General features: G+C 36.7%; 1 protein-coding gene across 9 annotated transcripts in view; it reads left to right on the forward strand.

Annotated features, from left to right (window-relative positions):
* The window catches only part of mical3a (microtubule associated monooxygenase, calponin and LIM domain containing 3a), a 112,051-nt gene that overhangs the window by 66,835 nt on the left and 21,326 nt on the right, over positions 1-23,890 (forward strand). For 8 of the 9 annotated variants that reach the window (XM_065283529.2, XM_065283522.2, XM_065283521.2 and 5 more), the window contains 16 exons: positions 1,885-1,979; positions 2,086-2,179; positions 4,971-5,166; positions 5,291-5,505; positions 7,417-7,506; positions 10,425-10,598; positions 10,943-11,005; positions 13,261-13,338; positions 13,447-13,560; positions 13,648-13,730; positions 13,842-15,699; positions 15,859-15,953; positions 16,052-16,210; positions 17,750-17,800; positions 23,068-23,175; positions 23,288-23,381. In XM_065283529.2, coding sequence (XP_065139601.1) covers positions 1,885-1,979; positions 2,086-2,179; positions 4,971-5,166; positions 5,291-5,505; positions 7,417-7,506; positions 10,425-10,598; positions 10,943-11,005; positions 13,261-13,338; positions 13,447-13,560; positions 13,648-13,730; positions 13,842-15,699; positions 15,859-15,953; positions 16,052-16,210; positions 17,750-17,800; positions 23,068-23,175; positions 23,288-23,381 — 3,567 coding nt within the window. The remainder of the gene's footprint in view (positions 1-1,884; positions 1,980-2,085; positions 2,180-4,970; positions 5,167-5,290; positions 5,506-7,416; positions 7,507-10,424; positions 10,599-10,942; positions 11,006-13,260; positions 13,339-13,446; positions 13,561-13,647; positions 13,731-13,841; positions 15,700-15,858; positions 15,954-16,051; positions 16,211-17,749; positions 17,801-23,067; positions 23,176-23,287; positions 23,382-23,890) is intronic. The other variant, XM_065283528.2, reaches the window with a different exon arrangement.

Consider the following 23,890-nt stretch of genomic DNA (forward strand, 5'->3'; position numbering starts at 1 on the left):
TTTCTTTGTTCCGAAACCGGGGGTTAAAACGCTACAATATTGCAATGTTTGATATTGGTTCGGTTTGCATGCACAAGGCAATGCTTCCAAACAAAGCAGACTTTGTTAATAAAAAAAGCATCTGTTTATTTTCCGTGATTCCACTCTTAACTCTTTCACCGCCAGCGTTTTTTTTTAAAGTTGCCAGCCAGCGCCAGCGTCTTTCATGATTTTCACCAAAGTTTAATGCCTTCCAGAAAATGTTCTTCTTTAAATATATAAACATACAATATACCAAATGAAAGAACAGACCCTCTGCTTTCAAAAAAAAAAACCTTTCATCCTACCTTCAGTGGTTCTTTTGTAATCAGCTTTTGAATATAGGTAGGTTTCTGCAAAAACACCACATTTTGAGCAAAAAGCAGAGATAATTTTCCATTTGACTTTTCATAGAGATCCCATTCAGAGCGATCTTTAAAACAGACACGGACATGCAGCCGCTTGCCATAGGGCAATACTTCCGGGTTTAAAAAGTTGCGGAAGCCACCTAGTGGATAATAGCGGTATTGCGGAAAGACGGAAAATCTCGTCATTGGCGGGGAAGCGTTTTCTCTTAATTGACGAGATATCTCGTCAATGGCGGTGAAAGAGTTAAGTTGTCTGTCAGCAGCTTCGTGGGATTATTGTGTGGCTTTTTTTGGAAACTGCAGTTATAAGCCCCTGGGAAGTTTTTGAAAATATACATATATAGATACAGGTCATTGAAAGTGCTTGAAACTATTTTATGCAAGAAGTTTTCTGGAAAAAAAAATCATAGTCATCCCTGTGTAGTGTAGGATAATATCATAAAAATAGCACACGTGCTAAACTGTTTGCTTTAAAATGCATATATATATCTTCTGTATGCGAATGTTGATTCATACAAAAATGCTTTTTTGCATAATTGTGTTTGACACATGAAAACGTCTCGGGTTACGTATGTAACTGTTGTTCCCTGAGAAGGGAACGAGACACTGCGTCTCCCTTGCCATACTTCCTGCGTCCCTGTAACGCCGTCTTTGGCAATATTTCAGATAGCGATATACTTCCTGCGTCCCGCGTCACACTGTTTTTGTCATTAAGCTTCACCATTGGTTGAATTTGATATACACATTCAGAAGCACTTACCTCTGGAGGCGTCCTCAAAGTGTCACCGCAGTGACGCAGCGTGAGTTCCCTCGAAAGCGAACCGTAACAATGTATCTTAAAAGGTAACACAATGTAACTTTGCTCTCACTTGAAATGTTTCTCCACATTTAGTCCTTGAATTTGAGGGTATTGGATCTGGAAAGTCCTTGAAAGGTCCTTGAATTTGAAGTTAACTAAGGTGTGGGAACCCTGTATCAGGTATGTTCATTTGTTAAAAAAGCAATAAGAGAGCCCGTTTGTTGGTCCGTTGGGTCAGATTGCTGTCACACGTATACCAAACCACTCCAGAGTTCGTTTGCAATCGGGCGAGACCACCTCGTTCAGGCGGTCTCGGAGCAGTTGTTTTGGTGCGGATCCGAGTGCAATTGCCGTGTTCACATATGCCTAAACAAAGCGAACCAAGGGTAAAACGCAGCCAGTTCTGGAACAAAGCCTGAGGTCTGAAAACACCCTAAAATTAGAGCACTTTTTTCAGTTTATATAATTGCTTGCTCATGGTTTGTCAGCATGAGTTTGTCTTTGTGACCAAAACACTGGGATATTGTTGTTTCAGACAGAAAGACTGTTTTGTGAGCTCCCACATGGTGTCGTAATAAATATGCACATTAGGAGAAAACCAACCACGTTAAACACATTGCTGCATTTTGGACTTAATGGATGGCCTTGTTTTGGTTTTCATGCGATTTGTCATACTGTGATTTTGTTTTTTCTCCGTAGGGAAGTTTTATTGCAAACCTCATTATTGCTACCGACTGTCTGGTCAGGCACAGAGGAAACGGCCCGCACCTGCTCCAGCTCCTTTGAATCCTAAGGTACTCACTTCATCCGTCATTGTTTGAGAAAAATCTATATTGTCGTTTTTTCGATTTTTGTATGTGAAAAATAGTAATTGATCCCGATGTGTTTTTCTGTTTATAGGAGCCCCAGATTTTGGCTGTTACCCCCAACACAGTTGTGGACACCCCAGGTCAAACCATAAGTTCTCAGACCCCTGTGGAGCGCCAGCCCTCAGGTACCCGCCTTTCCTCTTTAGGCCCTGTCCTGTGCCTCTCTCAAGGAGTAGGGGCCTCCTTGCGCTCCTTGCGGCAAGCAATGTCTTGGACCCGCCACCAGGTGGCGCAAAATCCATTCGATTCCCCTTTTCTCCTCACCTACTGCATTTATCTTCTCTCCTGCTTTACTCTCAACATCCTGCTCAGTATTATCTAGCATGACTTCTTCCAGCCTATGAGCCGACTGGGCACCCGTGCTTGTTGTGTGTACCCTGATGATGTGTAGTATGCATATTATTTTGAGTGGTACAGCACTTTTCCAGTTTTTTTTTGTGGATATTGTTAAATCATCCAGGCAAGAATTGTTTGTTACTAAGTTGTATTTATTAAGTAACTTATGCTTAAGTATTAACTCTTTTTTGCCTGTGTGTTATGTGAATATTGTTTTTGTTTCTCTTGTAGTTGAAATCCCTTCTATCTTTTGACTCTGTAGATCGATTGTGATGGTGCCTTTAATTTTGTGATTGTAATATCTCTGCACTTTTGTGATGTAGTGCCTGTATCAGTGCTTGTGATTGGTCAACTTTGTGAGCTTTACCTTTCCCCTCTCCTATCAGAGCAGAACTAGTGCCTGCATCAGTGCTTGGTCTACATTTTCATTTGTCCTTGCATCCCACTGTTTACCCACTCCTATTTCACCTCTGCATACTAACACTACATCCATCATGTGTGTATCATCATGGGAATAATATGCAGTAGATGGCTATTGTGAGCTCATGCTACACAGAATATAATATTTATTGTTGTTTGATTATATATTGAATTATACAAGATTGCAGATAGATAAACTGATGGTATTTTAGCTATTTGAGGTTTTAGCTTGATTTTAGAAATCTTTTAAAAATCTTAACAGATGTTATGTCTGGGTTGCATTTAATTTGAAAATCAAAAGGCTAAAGTAGTATAAAATATTTTTTTATTAACTTTCTTGTGTTTTAAAATTATTTTTATTCACCTAACAATTATGCAAAAAATGTCCTTAACGTAATTTTAATGAAAATTTGTTATTGTGTTTTTTATTTTGGGGTAAAATATAACTCGGGCGTTTGGTAGTTTTCATGAGATTCAACCTAGAGTAGAATGCATCTTATTTATTAACTCTTTAGCTCTTATTTATTAATTAGGGAGATCAATCGTGAGTAATTATGTAAAGCAAAACAAAAAACTCGTAAAAAAATGTAAAAGCATCCTTGAGCATGGGAAAGGCGCTATAGAAATTAAACTTATTATTATTATTATTATTTATTGCATACAAAATAAAAATTTGTGTTTGCATAATATATTTGTTTGTGTATTGTGTGTAATTATTATGTATATATAAATACACACATAAATTGTATTTACGTAAGAAAAATATTGTTTATGTATTAGGGCTGTCAAAAGATTAATCGCGATTAATCGCATCCAACATAAAAGTTTGTGTTTACATAGCAGATGTGTGTGTACTGTGTATAAATATTATGTATATATAAATACACACACATTCATGTATATATTTAAGAAATATTTGCATTTAAATACTGTATATACATTTCTATAATTTATATTATATATAAATATAAATATTTTATATATAAATATAACAATTTTTTCTTAAATATATACATGATTGGGTGTGTTTTTATATATAAATAATAATTATACACAGTACACACACATATGTTATGTAAACACAAACATTTATTTTGGATGCGATTAATCGCGATTAATCTTTTGACAGCCCTATTATGTATATATTTTTTTAATTTATATATAATATAAAATATATCAAAATCTAAATAAATATATATGTGCATATAAATAATATAATTATATAATTTATATAAATAAATGTTTCTTAAATACATGCATGTGTGTGTATTTATATATACAAAATAATTCCAAAAATATATTATGCAAAAACAAACTTTCGCTTTTAGATTCATCGCATTAATCAACCCTAATTTAAATGTAGTCTTTAAAAGTTACAAATATAAGTCTTATATAATAGATATGCATCAAATCATCTTAACAGTACATTATCATGGGGTCTGTCACTTTATAATCACAACGAGGGGCACTCACAGATATGAAAAATTACTTCACAGTTTTTCTCAGTTTTGTCAATTTTTGCATTTTGGGTTGCATGCTTCACTTTCCTATTCATTTTTCTTTTACACAATCATAATTGTTTATGTTTTATCACATGCACAAATTGTTCTCACTGCCTTTATTTTGGGATTTTCTTAATGGGATATTTAAATTAGTCATGCACACATCCACATCAATGTTCATTAATATTAAAGTTTATTAATATTAAAAAACGTAATCAGTCTCATAGGATGGGCAAAAGGCAAAGTAATCATAACTTGTATTTATTAAACAAGAATGTATTTGATGAATAACATGATATTTAAATCTATTTAAGTCTAGTATATATGCAGGTTAAATATTGTTTGTGGAAATAAAGTTAAGAGCCGTTACTTTAAATGTGTTTGTCTTGTTTGTCTACTACTTAAATACTGAAAATGAACATTCATATTCAATACATATTTCTTAAAGCTTAAAGCAATAAACGAAGCTGGGATGGGTGGTACTGTATAGCATACAGTATAACTATGGGTTACACAAAATAAAAATCTTTATTGACACCTGCTGTATTGAACAAATTCAAGGTTAGTTGGAGTAAATTGCTGTATGCATTGTGATTTTAACTGCAACCGTGTATTACATTACTTTAATGCTTTTTGTTTTTTTCTCCTACCTTTGCAGTGTCAGAGGTGAACGGGGTTAAGGACCCCATTGTGGCCAAGCGGCTTAAAGGGACTCCAGAGCGAATCGAGCTGGAGAACTATCGCCTGTCCATGATGAGAGAAGAAGAACTGGAGGAGGTGCCAGAGGAGACACAGGCGGAGCATAACCTCAGCAGTGTGCTGGACAAAGCCACAGATGTGGATGAAGGATCCAGGTATCTCACGCACATGAATGCTTTATTTACCTTATTGTACCATACTCTTACTACATTTTTTTACGATTTTTTTACGAATTGTGTTACATGTAAAGTAAATATCAACACACATCTATCCATGTAGTAGCTCAGAGTCTGATATGGAAGAAGAGGATGAAGAACCTGAAGCAGCCGGGCCGTCTGATCTGGGTGGAGTGCCCTGGAAGGAGGCCGTGGAGCTTCACGCTAAACTAAAAGGAGAAAGTGACCCTGGTGCTGCTGAAGATGACGATGACGGAGAGATGGAGGATGAAGAGGATGACGAGGAAGATGATGAGGAGGAAGAGGAATCAAGTGAAGGTAAGCTTGGATTGTGCCAATACAGAATTTTTAAATGCCAATGAAAATATGATCAAAGGATCAGCAATGATGTTTGCTCAAAATGTCCTCTTTAATGGGTGGTTACACGTGGCATATATATATATATTCTTTTCACTGTAGCAGATAAGTTTGAAGAGCTGGAAAGATTGTAATGTGTCTGCTTGCTTGAATCTCATTTCCTTTACATTTCATCCCTCTTTTTGTACTTGGCGTCTCGACCGCCTTATTGGATATTATACGTTCGCCGGGGTTGTCTGTCGTCTCATATTCCGGGAGAAGTTCAGAAATTACATTTTCTCTTTAAATAAGAGAACATTTGATGAAAAATGTAAGAACAGATTGAACTAACCCCAAAGCTTTAGCCACCGAAATGTGAAAGTTTTAACCTGATCTGTCTCATCCACAAGACTGAAGCTGCGTTTTCAGTAGCCTTTAAAATTTAGCAAATTGAAATCGTGAAAATAGCACCCAATGGGAACATGTCAGTTTCGCATAAGTAAGGTACTCAAGTAAGGTGTTTTTTTAGGCAATTTCTAAAAGATATAAAACTGCAATGGAAACAGTTTCCAATTTAGTCACCTGACGTACGTAAAATTCAAATGATCATTCTTTAAATATGGTAGGGTATGTTTGGTTGGAGGAGACCGAAAAAGGTGCGTTGACTTCATGTTACATCACAAGAACCGACAAGCGCAGGACAACGAGAGCGATTCGAAAGGCATGCTTGTATTCTATGTATGCTTTCGAGTCAATCTCGATTTATTTTAATGTTGTCCACATTTCGCCAAATTTGTGATTGTTGTGGGCAAAAATCCTTGATCCCGCGGCACATTTTCTTAAAAATGCGATGGAATATGCGGGATATTTATGCAATTTTATTGGATGAAATTGCGGGAACTTGCAAAAACTGTTTGAACCTTTTAATGTTCACGTCACATAATCACTTCACTTCATAACGTTCCCATGGCAACAGGGGACATGGCTGCGCTTGTGTGAAGTAAATGCAACATTTTTCAACTTTCTGCTAAGATATATGTAATTTTTGCTTCAAAAATGCGGGGATTATGAAATCATGCAAGCCCTGCATATTTTGTGCACGATAATCTGCAATTTATGCTGCGAAAGTGCGGCATATTTGAAAAAATGCGGCTCCTGCATAAATATGTGTTACTCATTGAATCATGCGATCGCATAATCACGTTTTTCCGTAGGGACTGAATTAATGAAGTCGAACAAACAAAATTACGTTTTATTCCCATAACATCGGTTAATCGAAACGTCTTTTCTGAATATTTAAAAAAAAAATCGACATTTAAAATAATGCTAACGTTTTGTGCAAATCTTTAATGGAAATGCAGCTATTGACTAATTCAAAGATGCTAAAGTGGTTTATGCTAATGTACTTCCATTATTCGTCTTTTAACCGTAGGCATTTTTAGATGTTCGCAACATCTTTGTGCAAATTAACAAGTTTTTCTTTTTCGACTGTATTGCTCATTAAAAAAATGTACTTTCTTGATGCAAACTTTGTAAAAAAGACAAGTTTCTGCCCTTAAGGGGTTTCAAAGCTAATATAGGTGGATTTCCAGGGGTGTTAGCTTGTACTATTAATACAGTTCTCATTACTTCTGTCTGTAAATGTTTAAAGAAGTTCCTTGTTCTGTGTGTCATCTTTGTATTGTGAAAATATACTTTTCCTTTTTACTGTCACCTGTGTCTTGATCCTCTGCTGCATCTTTCCATCATTGTGTGTGTGTGTGTGTGTGTGTGTGTGTGTGTGTGTGTGTGTGTGTGTGTGTGTGTGTGTGTGTGTGTGTGTGTGTTGTGTGTTTGTGTGTGTGTGTTTGTGTGTGTGTGTTGATGTGGTGGGGTAATTGTATGGGATGACAGAGGGAGATTATTTGCCCTGGGAGACTGAGCTTCAGTCAGGTCTTTGGCTGGAGAATCTGGCAAATGAAGAGGAAACAGGTGTGTTTAAAGGTATTATGCCCATGGATGCGTTTGGCTTCAGCACACACTGACTGGAGAAAACATTGATCTAACATTTGCCTGTTCTCCTTTGCTTTTTTCTTTTCATTTTGTTACAAATAAGCTTTGTCTTGATTTATAAAGGCTATGCAGCACTAACCTGGAATGTAATTGGCCTGTTTCTTTAATAATGTTGTGTAGGGTTGACATTATGTGCATTCACAACACTGTGGTGTGTTGAATGATTTGTTTTAAACTTATGATAGTGCTTGTTGCTTATTAATTACTATTAATTTTCTGAAGGTGCTTCTGCATGCAGCTTTTCTATAAGATATTTACTGACCTTACACTAGGGCTGGGTGAGAGAGCCAAGTGATCCGTCATATTTATATTTTGTGTTTGACTATATTAGGTCTATGTCTCAAATTTTTTGTATTTGCCCTGAAATAAGGTTCCTTTATTGTTTCCATTTAGTTTTATAATGTTTTTATTTTAAGTATGCATACACTCTAAAAAATGTTGGGACTTGCCCAGCTACTTGGGTTGTAATTTAACCTATGCTGGGTAGTTCAACCCAAAATGCTGAATTGTTTTATAAACCATTGTTGGGTCAAATATAAACATTTAAATTTTTTGAGTTATTTTAACCTAACGACTGGGCTCGTCCCTTTTTTATCCAATGCTGGGTTGAAACATTTTTTTTAGAGTGTCAGTGTATATATTTAAAGGCACGTTAAAAATACATTGTAAAAATTAAAATAAAATATAATGCTAGAAAGCTAACAAATCTTTAAATTAGAGTTTAAATCAGTTCAAATTAGTCACAGGCCTGTTTCACATGTAAGTGGCTCAAATTTTTTACCTCTCATGTTAACAGGTGCAGGCAACCCGACCTCATGCTGCAAGCATTAAAGCAGCTCTGCCATAATCGAAATTATATTGACATTCATTGCATTGTTTATGGTCAAAATGCACATGGATTGACATGTGTGTATATATAAATATATTATATATATATAAAATTAACTCTTTCCCCGCCAGCATTTTTAAAAAAAAAGTTGCCAGCCAGCGCCAGCATTTTTCATGATTTTCACAAAAGTTTAATGCCTTCCAGAAAATGTTCTTCTTTAAATATATAAACAAACAATATATCAGATGAAAGAACAGACCCTCTGCTTTCAAACAAAAAGAAACGGTTCATCCTACCTTTATCAGTTCTCTTGTAATCACCTCTCAAACATGGGTAGGTTTCTTCAAAAACACCCAATTTTGAGCAAAAAGCTGAGATAATTCCATTTTTGCGAAGGACTTTTGATAGAGATAAAATGCAGAGCGATCTTTAAAACATACACAGAGTTCTTTCTCTTTCACGTGAGGCGCTACGTCCGGGTTGTATAAGTTGTACCTGGTGGATAATAGCGGTATTGCGGAAAGACGGAAAATCTCGTCATTGGCGGGGAAGCGTTTTCTCTTAATTGACGAGATATCTCGTCAATGGCGGTGAAAGAGTTAACTGGAATCAAAATTGAATCGATTTGAAAGCTTGTGAATCGAAATCGAATTGATCTGAAACATCTGAATTGATACCCAGCCGATACGCAGCCCAAATTCGATTAATTTATTGCGTGGTCAATTTTCCGCAAGCATTGAACGCAAGATTAACGTTAATCTAATTACTAGTCTTCTTCGCTAGATGTCACCCTCTTTTTTTGCCTTACCAAGGAGGGAGAGGCAAGCCTGTCATTCATTCATTCAGTGCTTAAAATGGCAGTTTCAGGTGCTTCATCGACGTTGATGCTACCTTCACATAAAAAGTCAGAGGTATGGAAGCATTTTAGATTTCGCCAACAAGACGACGACGATAGTGTTGTGGCTTTTAATTTTTTTTTAATAATTACCCACTTGTAAACTGCTGTTCACTGTTCTTTTTTATTAATATAATATTTGTATCAAATCTATATTCACTGAGTTGAATCGATAATCGAGTATAAAAACCGACCCGAGAGCTGGAATCGAAAATTGAACCGAGAATCAAAATCGAATTGATAGCTTGTGAATCGAAATTGAATCGATCTGGAACATCTGAATCAATTCCCAACCCTAATATTATGTAAAGATTAAGTTCCATGAAGATATTTTGTACATTTCATACTGTAAATATATAAAAACTTTCTTTTTGTGAGTGGATGCAGGTGCTAAGGACCTAATTTGGAAAACTCTAAAAGTGATTTTCTCAATATTTAGATTTTTTTTGCACCCTCAGATTTTAGATTTTCAAATAGTTGTGTCTTGGAAAAACATTGTCCTATCCTAACAAACCATACATCAAATGGAAAGCTTATTTATTCAACTTTCAGATGGCGTATAAATCAAAAATTGCCCCTTATAACTGGATTTGGGGTTGTATAAACTTCATCAACAGTATAACAAGCTTCTTATTTTGTATTGTATTGTATTTGTAGTGTATTTACAATAAAATAATGTGACTTGCTATTGTTGTATTGGCAGTACACAATACCCATTGGGTGTGAAACAGGCCTAACAGGTTAGATTTATTGCTTCAGAAGTAAATAAAAATGCTACTAAATGATCCATAAGGCCATTTAAATCATGATATTTACGGTGTTACTTTTATAGTATCGCCAGCAAAACCATGACAGCTTTATAGTGCATATTTTGTATATCACCCAGCCCAGTCTTTTGTCTTACTTTTACCGTAATATATTCTTAACTGTCCTGTTCTCTCTCTTTCTTCCACTTTTCATCACCGTTTCTATCTGCCCATTTATTGATTCACATTGCTGCTTATGGGGTCTGGATTTTATCCTCTTGGATTTTGGACATTGCCAATGGATTTTCCATTTCTACCTTAAAATTGTGCAAAACTGGTTGTGCACCTTTATGGCTACCTATAAAATACCACAATGCAGCTAGGAGCTTGCAAATACAACAGGCTGTACAGCCAGTAGATCCTCTGGACATCCAGATGGAGAACCACTGGACATCCAATCAGACTGAAGGTCTAAAGGAGGGTCCTTCAGCATCAACCTTAGGCTCTCAGCCTTCCCTCAACACCCAGACCACACAGCCCACCTCCTCCACAGGTAACCCCGGTGTCAAGGAGTCAAACCTGGGCCATAAGGCTCCTTTAATGGGGTTGGGGCGGCAGGTCACAGTATGTGTGTGAGTGCATGTGTGATATTTTGAATTTGCTTCATCATCCTTTCCTTTTCATGCACTACTGTCTTTTTGTTGCCTCTCATTTCTTAGTACTGTGATATCATTTATCCTGTTTTAGTTTTTGATTATTCAATTAATTGCATATATTACTGTTTATTATTGTTTTAACCCTTCTTGAGTCATTTGTTGTCTATTGTTTTGTGTTTGTTTGTGTCTGTTCATTTCATGTTCCTTATTCCATTCTCATTTCCTATTGGTTTAATTGTAGCCCCCTCCCACAAGTCTGTGCGTCATGAGGCTGTCAGAGCCTGGTTGGAGTCGATGTCAGGAGGTAGAGAAGATAAACAGTCCAGCTGCTTATCTTACTGCTAACACACATGCCTACACAAAAAAGTGCATGATACATTTTTTAACGACGCTGAAATTGTGCATTGCTTAAACGCTGATTGTTGTCACATAGATATCGACACATTGAGCTTAATGCATGTTGAAATCACAAATGAAGCCAAAGCAACATCTGGTTTGATACATAGCTAATATAATCCTCTAACTAATGCATGCATGAGTGTCTCCTAATCCCTCGAGAAGTCTCAAAAATAATTGCTTACATTCTTATGTCTGTGCATTCATTGTGACAAGTTCTTCTAAAACCAATGAACAAAACACTTTAAGATTCTAGGATGTTCCGGTTCATAAGGGGCATAAACGCCTTTGTTTCTACAGTGCCATGAAGAGGGTCAGACTTATAAAATGATAAATACTGAAGCGTCTTCATTGTTCAGAAAGCAGGCATGGAAAAAGCCTGTCAGACTGAGCATGTCACTTGGTGCAAGACAAAAATACACCTGAAATGAGATGTAAACATTCTGAAGCTGGTAGAAATCTCAGCTAAGGGTTTGCTTTGGCAGTAAGCAGAGATTCTGTCTTTCAACAGGCTTCTTGTATTTAACTTGCCAACAGAGGTGTGGCATGTGGAAGGGGGCGTCCTATAGTTTAAAACAATGTTTGATTGTGTTATATTTTTTTAGGTCCTTTACTCATTCACACCCCAATCCATTTGACGCTATGCCAATGGATATATGCATGTTTTAACCACTAATGTCTTTTGTTAAAGGGATAGTTGACCAAAAATGAAAATTCTGTCATTTGCTCACTAAACATGTATGAGTTTCTTTCTTCTGTTTAACACTAAAGGAGATATTTTGATAAGTGATGTAGGGCTTCGTAATTAATTGCGATTAATCGTTTGTAGAATAAAAGTTTTTGTTTACATCATATATGTTTGTGTACTGTGTATAATAATTATGTTAATACACACACACACATGCATGTAAATATAAACAAAATATATACATGTTTATATACATTTGTAAATTTATATATATATATATATATATATATATATATATATATATATTATTATTATTATTATTATTATTATTATTATTATTATTATTATTATTATTATTAAAGTTATACATGATGTGTGTGCATTTATATATACATAACTGTTATACACACAGTACACAAACATATATGATGTAAACAAAAACTTTTATTCTGCAAACGATTAGTCGCGATTAATCGTTATACAACCCTAAAATTATGTTAAGTACACAGTTGACAGTACCGAACGGTGAAATCAACTGTGTGTTTACTATCATTTGGGAAACCCGGATCACAGCACCAGTCATAAGGGTTATTTTTTAAATTGAGATGTGTATATATTATAAAAGCTGAATAAATAAGCTTTCATTAATTTATGGTTTGTTATGATTTGACAATATTTGGTGGAGATACAACAATTTGAAGAAAAAAATGGGTCCAAAAAAGAAAAATATTGAGGAAATCACCTTTAAAGTTTTCCAAATTAAATATGTAGCTGCACATATTACTAATGATAAATGAATTGTTTTATATATTTACTATAGGAAATTGACAAAATATCTACATGGAACACAAAATTTTTGTAACTTTTTCCCTGCCATTGACGACTTATCTCGTCAATCGAGAGAAAATGCTTCCCTGCCAATGACGAGTTTTTACAGGAATCCATATTTCCAATATTATCCACTAGGTGACACTCTTACCCAGAGCTCATACCTCGAAATGAAGATAGGATGAAACGTTTTTTTAAGTAGGGTCTGTTCTTTCATTTGATATATTGCATGTTTATATATTTATAAAAGAAAATCATAAAAAAAGCTGGTGCTGGCTGGCAACTTAAAAAAAATGCTGGTGCGGAAAGAGTTAATATGCTAATTATTTTTGGCATAAAATATTTTAATTTTGACCTATCCAATGTATTGTTAGCTTTTGCTGGCCTTCAAGTATGTCCGTGTTACTTATGACTGGTTTTGTGGTCCAGGGTCACATTTATCAAAATCTTATGTTGTGTTATACAGAAGAAAGAAACTCTTCTGTTTTTTATCAAACACTACCCACATCAAAAAGGTGTTGGTAGCATACTAGCATATCCCATTCATGGCAGGTTTTCTTATATTTAAAACCGTAGTTAAGTGGATTTAATTTTTTTTTTAGAGATTTGCCCATCTTATTTATCTTTTTCTTCTCTGGTTACTCCAGAGCCCTGCGAAGAGGGCGATGAACTGGAGGCCGAAGCAGGCAGTCCTGACATGGAACCTGGCACTGAACAAGATCAAGGTCTGTCAAATCCACATGCCACTTAACATTTATCTCATCTTTAAAGCTAATGTCTATGTTCTGTGACCCATCGCTGGCTCTCAAAAGGTTTCAATTCTAACATTATAGATGACATTCCATCAGACGCTGAAGCTGAAGCTCGCTCACAGTGCATAGATGAAATTTTGTCAATTCCTTTGAATAATGACAAACCAGAGATTGAGGAACATGTTTCCAGCACTGGTAATGATGAGCATTTTGTATCTGAAACTACTGATTGGGATCGGCCATGCATTTGATGATTAAAACTTGTTTTTTGTCTCCTTACAGAGAAAACAACTGCAGGACCAAGGGAACTCATCGTAGATGTTGTATTGTCACCGATCCAAAAACCTGATTTACTTTGTGATGAGGTAACCCAGGATTTTAGTATTAAAATAGCACATAGGTTGGGTTCACTTTTTGCTTTTTGGAAACAAAAGACATTGCAAAGTTGAACATTCTCATCTAACTTTTTTCGACAGGTTAAAGAGATTTCTCCTGTGATATTGGTGAAGTCCCCAGGGGCGAGGTTCTTCCCTGAGCCCTTTCTGCCCGATGTTGATAAACCAAACATAAATTCACCACAGACTCTTGATGCTAAAAGTCCCCGTTCTCCCATTGATCAAATAGCTGCAGCTTCCCCCATCTGTACGCAACCTGTTCCACAACTAGAGACCGTGTCTTCCAAATCTCCTGTCCAGCCTCAGCCTTGTGCCTGTTCTCCAACAGGTAATCCTTTATCTCCAATCTGTGCCCAATCGCAGCCCTGCCATGAACTGCCATCACCCATCTCCGCAAGCTCTCCAGTCAGGACCCAGCCGGTCCCAGCAGTAACATCCACTCCTATGGCTAAAACCTCTTCTGAGAAGAGAAGCGATAAACATGAGGTAACACCCATCAAGAAGACAGACCTCATTGAGGAGTTCTGGATGAAGAGTGCAGAGATTCGAAAGAGTTTAGGACTCTCTCCTATCGACAGAAGCCAAATGGTGACAGAGAAGAGCATCCTAAAAACGCCTACCCCTGAATCATCATCGTCTCTCAAGTCTTATACCCCAGAGGAATTGTCTGAAGAGCAAAAGCCTGTCTTGACAGGACGTTCTATCATACGCAGGATCAACATTACTTTAGAGGGACAGGTTATATCTCCTGTGGAACCCAAGAGTAGTGGTTCTGAGAAGAAGGACTTGAGCAGCAGTTCAGGGTTGGGACTAAACGGTAGCGTGAGCACCAGTCAGACAGCAGCTAGTGACAGTTACAACAATTCGGACTCCACCATGCTCACCCCTCCATCTAGCCCCCCTCCTCCCACGCCCAAAGAAGAACCTGCTTCTTTCCACAACAAAAAGCCTCATGTTTCCTGGGACAATCTTGTTGAAGAAACGAAGGAGCCCAAATCGGAGACTACACCCCCTAGACTTAAAACCCCCCAAAGTCCGCTTAAGCCAGAACCAGTCACAGTTCCTGTGCCGGCTCCAAGAACTAACCCCCCTGTTGTGATGAGGGTTAAAGAACCAAACAAACCACCTCGGGAAGAGGCGAGGAAGTCTTTCGTGGAGTGCGTAGATGAGATACCATTTGCAGACGATGACGATGATGACACGTACGATGACCGCACCCCTGACACAAGCGCCCTGGATAGGTTTTACACCCCACCAACAAGCAAAGTCAGCCGGGAAAGACCTTCTTTCCACCTGGCATTGGCTACGGAAAATGGCAAACCCAACTTTCCTGGAGGGGTATCGCGAACAACAAAGGGACCCCAACAATTCTCACCTGAAGCCAAGGAGATAGCAGAAGAGCGAATGAGAGCTCGGGAAAAGTCTGTGAAGAGCCAAGCTCTGAAAGATGCCATGGCTATGCAGCTGACTAAGATGAAAGATGCGGAGAGTTCCAAAGGAGCGGTTGCAAAAGCAACCTGGAACGTTACAGAGGCAACTGGAAAACTTAAAAAGGAATCAAAGGACTCCGCTGTGAAGGCCTTAGAGTCCAAAAAGCAAGCAGAGGCGCTTCCGGATAGATTCTTCACCTCACCGGTCAATAAAACCTTGGATGGTTCAGTCACGTCTTCTGGGAGCTCCACGGGCGGAAAAAGCAAAAAACGTAGTTCACTTTTTTCTCCACGAAAGAACAAAAAGGAAAAGAAGGCCAAAAATGAAAGTAGGCTCTCTGGCACCGAAGAGACGCCACCCAAGCACAAGTCTCTGTGGAAGACGGTCTTCTCTGGCTACAAGAAAGACAAAAAAAAGAAAGATGACAAGTCTTGTTCGAGCACACCCTCGAGCTCTACAACCGTAGACTCAGGAAGGAAGAAAGAATTGCCCCTGGATAAGTCCTCAGGTCAGCTGGAAATCCATCCTGGGGTTTATCTCTTTGTCAGAATTCATCCTTGGTTCACACCCTAAGGGGATTTATGTTATAATGCTATCTTTATTCATTTCTTTGAAGTGTCTTTCAGCTGGCGATGTTCTTAAAGTTCTCTTTAATTTTCTAATTTAGATTCACGTTTGAGAAAAAATCTCAGCTTTTCCGAGGACTCTGATCTCTCCTGTGATGATGTTCTGGAAAGATCCTCTCAGAAGTCGAAGGGTGATGTAAGTTTATCTCTTTTATTTTTTTTGGAGAGCTTTTTTATTAAGAGTCCTCTCTCCTTGACATAGCCAGTTTTAATGAAATCTTTTACTCTTCTCAGCGGCGTGTGGACCTGTTTGACTTGGTCTCTGATTTGAATAAAGATGCAATGAAAGAGAAAGAAAATAAAGATAGGGCAAAAGAAAGAGTTACAGAGAATGGAAATAAGAAAGCAAGCGAAAGAAGATTGAAAGTGAAGGACAAAGTAAACAATGATGAGGTATTGCACGGCGAAAGGTTTAGCCTGAAGCCGCTGAGTTTCCGACAGATCTCGAATGCAGCACAATGCAGACAAACCAGTTCAAATCTGTGTTTTATTCGTGACCTGTAAGAAATTTAGTCTTCAGGGTTGCTGTTTTTGTATAGGTGAATATAGAGACAGCACTTAAGTAAAAACAAATGTTTCTATAGTTTTACTAGAATAGTCTAATAGCAGACACGTTTAAGTGGGTTGCACACCGGAAGAGTTATATATGATGTTTTGACACCAGCATGCCATAAAAAAAATAAAATGACCTCAATGTCTTCTTTTCAGCCCTTTTAAACATAAATGATAAACATTACAGAAAACATACAAATGAAAGATGATCAAAATAATGACGATTTGAGAGGTACGAAGGTGGGAGCTGGAAGTAAAACATTCTTACATAAAAAACTGTAGTACATACCATAGTATTTACTATTGTAAACCGTAATAATATTTCACGACAACATTACACACCATCGACCCTGAATGCACCATGCCCGAAACATAATGGCGGCTTTCACAGCTTAATACAATGTTGGGATTTTTTGAAGTATGCTTACATTCCTAGAAACCAACGTTAGGATGCTGCATGTAGTCTGGCGGTTGTCATGCCCGGTGTGTGACCTCTTAAAGGGACACTGCACTTTTTTTGAAAATATGCTAATTTTTCAGCTCCCCTAGAGTTAAACATTACATTTTTACCATTTTGGAATCAATTCAGCTGATCTTCGGGTCTGGCAGTACCACTTTTAGCATAGCTTAGCATAATCCATTGAATCTGATTAGACCATTAGCATCAAGCTTAAAAATAACCAAAGAGTTTTGTTATTTTTCCTATTTAAAACTGGCCGCGGAGGGGCAATGATATTACGCAGTGGGCAGTGCCCGGAAATAGTCCCTTACTATTTAAAGTTACTAAGGAGACTATTTTCGGCTGCTGCGTAATATCATTGCGCCTCCTGCAGCAATGTTATGGCGGCAAAGTCCTTGATTATTATGCCAGAATGAGAGTATAGTTCCTAGTCATATAGGCCTAGAAAATCACAACTTTTCATTTTCTGTCAGTCTTAGTACATGATGTAACTACAGAAGAGTCAAGTTTTAAAAAATAACGAAAACTTTTGGTTATTTATTAGCGTGATGCTAATGGTCTAATCAGATTCAATGGATGATGCTAAGCTATGCTAAAAATGGCACCGCCAGACCCAGAGATCAGCTGAATGGATTCCAAACGGTAAAAATCAGATGTTTAACTCTAGGGGAGCTGGAAAATTTGCATATTATCAAAAAAGTGGAGTGTCCCTTTAATATAGTCTCTTAGAGGTAGTTTGTATTACAGTATTTATTTTTATGTCAGTCACATTGACACTAATTTGTGTTAATGCACTCATCCATGCATCCTTAAATGTTGAGTTTTTGTGTTGTCGTAGAAGCCTGATTTGATTTAATTGAACATTAACCCATCTAATCACGTAAATTGTTTTGTGTTTGTTTTATTTCTTTTTTCATAAGTCTGTATATGTACCTCATGCACTGGCGTTCAAGAGATCGTATGCCACCAAGGTAGTGTCTATGTTTATTCCCAGTGGTCTAGCATGTTGTGTTATACCATCATGCCTAACCCTCGTCTATTATTATTATTTGTCCTTTATTTTATTACTAACCATTTTCTGCAGCATGGTTAAGGCTAAAACGCCCTTTTCTGCTGGAGTATATTACTGCACCTCTCGTCACATGACATTCACACGAAAGGCTTTTGGCTGTTATTCTTTATATGGTTGTCTGTACGCTGTACCTCTATTCTTCCACTGTTTCTGCAACACTCAGGGATTCCTGGAGTATCGTTTCTTTCCAGACTACACATTTTTCTTTGTTTCTGTATATTTCATAGCTTGTTTATGATCTGCTGAAACCCACTAAGGCATACAGTACATTTGATCAGTTTATGTGTATCACAGACAACAACTACAACTTCATGACATTGGTCATGGTATTAAAGGGAATAGGTAATTGTTTTGTTAAGACAATGTGAACCTTTGTAATAAATAATTGTAGCAAATGTATGATACATACTGCAGTATGTGATGGTATACTAGAAAGTTTCTATGGGTACCTTATGTAATTCCCATATTTTATTTAATAGATTGTCATGTTCCACATGGTTATTTATTATTAGCAAAAATAAAACCGTATTGTCCCAAATCTAAGATGACAATTTTTTCACAAAAATGCCTCCCAATAAAAGATGTTGCCCTATATTCGAGCTCGAGAGGATTACATCAATACAATATAATATAAATAGGTTACTTGTTTTTTCATAATGAGATGGAGAGTCTAGGCTAATTGTTATTAAATCAAAACATTTACTTTGTCACACTTTCGTTGCAGCTGTCATCCTTGGGACGTCGTAAATGAACTTTTTTGACAGCGATCAGCTGTAAAATGTTATATATGAAGAATTTGGTTCCAAAACGCGATAAACACCATTTAAAAAAATAGTTACCACCAAAATCAGTATTGTATCTAGTCGGTATTAAAAAGTAAATGTTTAATTTGAGCCAAATCCGATATCCGCCGTGTTATTCTGTCATCTTTTCTTCCTTTTTTCCAAACCGTGACAAAGGTCAGTCCTTCTTCTCTGCAGAATGCAATAAATCCGCTCAACAAATCACAGCGCACCATTCCATGCATTGTAAACAATAATGGCGGCGCTTTGAATACACACAAAATCCTAGTTTTCCTCATCTACTTTGTACTTTGTGATCAACAAACAAACAAAAACAAAATAATACTTTTGATAGCATTGATAAACCTGTGGTGGTTTCCTGTGACGGGGAAGAAACATAAGGCATCAAAATCAAATAATTTGCATGAGAGTAGGGCTGCACGATTAATCGTATTTTTATCATGATAACGATATGTGCGCCCCACGATTAATTAATGACAATCGTCGCGATTAATGTGCAAAGACCAAGCACAAAACACACGTCTAGAATCAAGCAAAGTGTTTGTTATGGACGGAGTCAGAGTAAACGTAGTGTTTCTTTGCAAGTGCAGTCTGTGTTAAGGTAGAAATACTTTAGCATCACGAGATTTACAGTCATTCGAACATAATGGCAGAGCAACAAGAAGAAAGTGCAGAAATATGTATGTTTAATTCCCAAAAAGGGTCATATAGGCTTACTCCATTGTTTGGATATTTCGGATTTGAGGAAAGTGATATTGATCAGGTTAAGTCACGAGACTTGTGCAAACTGTGTTCTTGTTCCGTCCAAACGTGAAATATCAAGAGTTTCAAAAGCTGAAGACACAAGCCGCAACCATAAAAATTCCCCGACCATCCACCACACAGACAACAATAACGGATCGCGTATCATGTAAGTTAGCCAAGGATATGTGTCCAATAAGCACCTTGAGCAGCAAGGGGTTTAAAAAAAATATTGCCACATAAAAGGCATATCATAGGCATTTTTTATTCAAAAATGTTTTGTTTTTATTTAATTTTCATTTTAATTTGATATAAATATATATTAGAGCCCTGCATTTCAGCCTTTTTACGCCCTTTGGGTCGGGTTTTAACATCACAGTTGATATGCGGCCAGGCCTCTGGATTTTTTAGGCTTCTCCTAAAAAATAAAATAAAATAAAAGAAAGACGTTTAACCTATCGCACAAGTCCACCACACACATTTACAATGCACCTGTTGCAACGGTGTTTAGCGTCTCCGCCAGCAGCAGGACCTTCAGCGCATCGGGGAATATGGAGAACTGAATAAAAACCTTAAATACTGTGCATAATCTATAAAAGACTTCTTTCGGTAGTCATGTAAAAAATGCGGTGTAAAGCCTTGAATTTTAATTGATGCATAGCGAATGTGTAAGGTAAGGCAACCTGCATGTTTATTTCGTTTCATGTTTATTTCGTTTTGTTTTGATTCATTATTTTTCTGCACCCCGCCGAGACTACGAGCAACAGAGCAGCCCCCCTCCGCTTTTTAAAATAGTGTGTTGATAATAAACATTTAAACTAACATTGTTATATGCTGATAATATATATATATTATATAGACGGTTTCATCGGACGCACGTGATACACGTCTGAATCCGAACCTTACTTCCGGCTTCGTTTTTTTAATGGTCTGACTAGTTGCTAAACTGATCTCTTGAACAAATGCCTCCTTGAAAATAACAAATGTTTTGGTTTCCTAGGTAATCTATGTGTTGTTTTTTGCTTGTTATATAAATAAACTACGTTTAAAGAACTTTGTTGTTATTTATTCTTAGCGGAGCTTACCGGAAGTTACGTGCGGACCGCGACAGCCGCTTGTTTATGTTGTTACTGCTGAAACGGTCTATAGACGTTATTGTAGGCAAGTGAATTGTTGATTTGAGAGGCTCACTCATTTGATCAAACAAGTCGTCAACATGACGTTAGCTGTCGGCCGCTATCCGCTTGTCATTATCAAAAACCTTAATTTAACAAACAAAAAAGGCTCTAAAATAAATAAAAGATATTTTATAATTTTGACAGTTAAAACTGAACTGCTTTAATTGCTGCAATAGTCGTACAGCTGTAAGGAATCTGTGTAGGAGTTATTTTTGTTATTTCTGCGGATTTCTTTTGCAAAATCTATGCGGAATTTTGCGGAATTATTTTAAATGTTTTAAAAAGATCTAAGACAATGGGAGCTGTGGATATTACAATACAATAAAATATTTTATAATATAGGCCTATAAAATGTTTATAATATTATATAAATGGCTGTAAAGTGTAATAAGAATACTGAAGTAAATAGAAGTTCTTCACTAAAAGAATGATTGTATTTTTAATCGTGATCAAAAGTTTGAGCAAAACAATCGTGATCATCATTTTTCCTGTGATCGTGCAGCCCTACATGAGAGGCACTCAGGCGAAGGAAAAATACCGGCTGTTGCTTGTTCTCTCTTGTCAGCATCAAGCTTCTGTCATGCTAACACATTGACCCCAGGGGATCTTATGAAAAAACTTTTCATTATTTTACGTGAAGTCAACGAAAATTGAGCAGGACCAAAACATTTTACAGCTGATCGCTGTCAAAAAAGTTCAGTTACAACATCCCAAGGATGACAGCAGCAATGACAGTGTTCCTAATATGACAAAGTAAGTGTTTTGATTAATGCCATTAATGTTTATTTTTTTAATCAGTGTATACCACTTGTCAACTAAATGAATATAACATGGCAAAGATGAATGCACATTTATATGTTGATTCAATTGATTTATAGCATTTTGGAAGAAAAAACATAAAAAAATCAGTTTTTAAAATAATTCTTAAATCAAATTATGGATTTGAATTTTTAATGTCATTATAACCTAAATATGCTATGTAAAAGTTTGTAACAGAAAATAGTGGTATAGAAAACTCATTTTTTAGTGAAAGTTGATGTATTGCGTTTTGGAACCAAACTCTTCATATGTTACTGTATGCCATATAAAAAATATTAAGAATGTGGGAAAACAGACTGGTCCTCTTTGAATTATCAAGGTCAAGGTATCTTTATTTCTTACCCACAGGTAAATGTTTTTTGCAAATAAATAAAATTTCGGTCATCCAGAAATCCATAAGACCTAACAACATAGACATAACATAAAAATATTTCACATACAGATTTACAGGTTTATAAAACATCATGACAGGTTGAACCTTGACACATACATATCCTCTATCCAAATGAACTAATAAATATTAAACATTTCTCTTACTCTTATTATTTAAAACTTCAATTGCCGCCCTAACAAAAGTATTCCTGAACACTCTAGTTTTCCATCTCGGAGCCACAAACCGGCAACCGAGGAAGTAACTGAAAATCATTTCTTAAGGGATGCGACCAATCACTCAAGATAGCACTTGCTTTACGATACAGCTAATTTGTGAAAATATTTCCTAAATTTTGTTGAATCCTACTCGCCCACTTAACAATCGGGTTTAAGGAGTTCTTGTTTTTTACTGACAGCCTTCCATACCACACCACAATGGAAAGAGACATAATTGATTGAATAAAAGCATAAAAGAACAGTCACTATGTGTCTGTCAAGGTGAAATTTAGGAAGTTTCCTAAGGCAACTCATGCGCTGATGACCCTTTTTGCTGACCGTTTTACAATTCAATTCAAAGGTCAGTTTTGGATCTATGACTGTTCCAAGATATTTATAACTCTCCACACGATCCACAACCTGTCCTTTAATAGTCAAAGTGACATGATCTACACCGTGTGCTCTGAATGTCACACGCATTCTTATGAATTATTATTATTTATGCATTTTGCAGATACTTTTATCCAAAGTGACTTGCAGTGCATTAAAAGCCATACATATTTTTTATTAGTATGTGTGTTCCCTGGGTTTGAACCCATGACCTTTTGCACTGCACAATGCTCTACCACAGACCTATACAGGAACTAATGCATTTTCTTTATAAAAGACAAGAATTGGTCTTCAAAATGCGGTTTTTTTGTTTTTTCAAAACGTACACTTTAAAAAGATGGGTCGTATTTTAATCAAAGTCGTCTTATATTCGGACAATACGGTAACATGGTTTATACAGTAAATCAGATTTAAGTCATACCACCCACACTCTATTAAATATAAAGAGATTGTACTTTAGACTAGACTAGGTTTGACATACTTTACTTGTACTGTAGATATAGTCTTTGGGTTTAGTATGCTGTAGTCATATATTATAAAAGCCCCTATATTGATGCCCACGAGGACCACCTTCAGCTGACCTGGGCGCAGGTTGCAGGAGTGACTATGCAGTGCTTTGTCTCTTATGTAATTATTTCCCTTTGCAGAAGACCTACACAGAGGAAGAACTCAATGAGAAGCTCACGAGAAGAGTTCAGAAAGCAGCACGCAGACAAGCCAAACAAGAGGAGCTAAAGAGACTCCATAGAGCTCAGGTGAATGAACACTATATGACTTCTGTTCAGCTTTCTGACAACCTCGGGTGAATAATTCGCAATCACGCTGAGTACGTAATGAACCAGATGCTGCTGTGGTTTGATTCATCAGATCATTCAGAGGCAGCTGGAGCAGGTGGAAGAGAAACAGAGGCAGTTAGAAGAGAGAGGCGTCGCTGTAGAAAAGGCACTGAGAGGCGAAGCAGGTATTTCTCTGTTTCAGTACTTTTGATCCAAATGATTTATGTTGCGATGTTTAAAAGGTTTAAGGTAATGACCTTAAGGTCACAGTGCTGCTTGCTGTAATTTCCCTATAATTAGTCCTACAACTAGTTTTATGACAAAGCACAGACTTGTAAAAAAAATAATTGGATGGCTATTCATCCTTCCTAAGAGCATTTTGTTTATATTCATGTCAACCTTAGAGTTTCTTGTTACAAGATTAAAAAAACAATCCATTGCGCTCAAGATAAAGATTATATGCAGGGTTCCCATAGTCAACCTGGAAATTCCAGAAAATGCAACAATGTGATTTCCAGCCCTAAAAAGTTCCCGAATGAATACATATGGAAACTTAATAATGAAGTCTTTCTACATTAAAAATGTATAAAGTCAAATAATTCCAGGAATTGATACTGACATACAGATGGAAACGGCATCTGTTCAATTATTTACCCTAATCAATCCCAAATAACTGGGATGGTTCTGGAATTGA

This window comes from Paramisgurnus dabryanus, chromosome 9, assembly GCF_030506205.2.
Source record: "Paramisgurnus dabryanus chromosome 9, PD_genome_1.1, whole genome shotgun sequence".
Lineage (NCBI taxonomy): Eukaryota > Metazoa > Chordata > Actinopteri > Cypriniformes > Cobitidae > Paramisgurnus > Paramisgurnus dabryanus.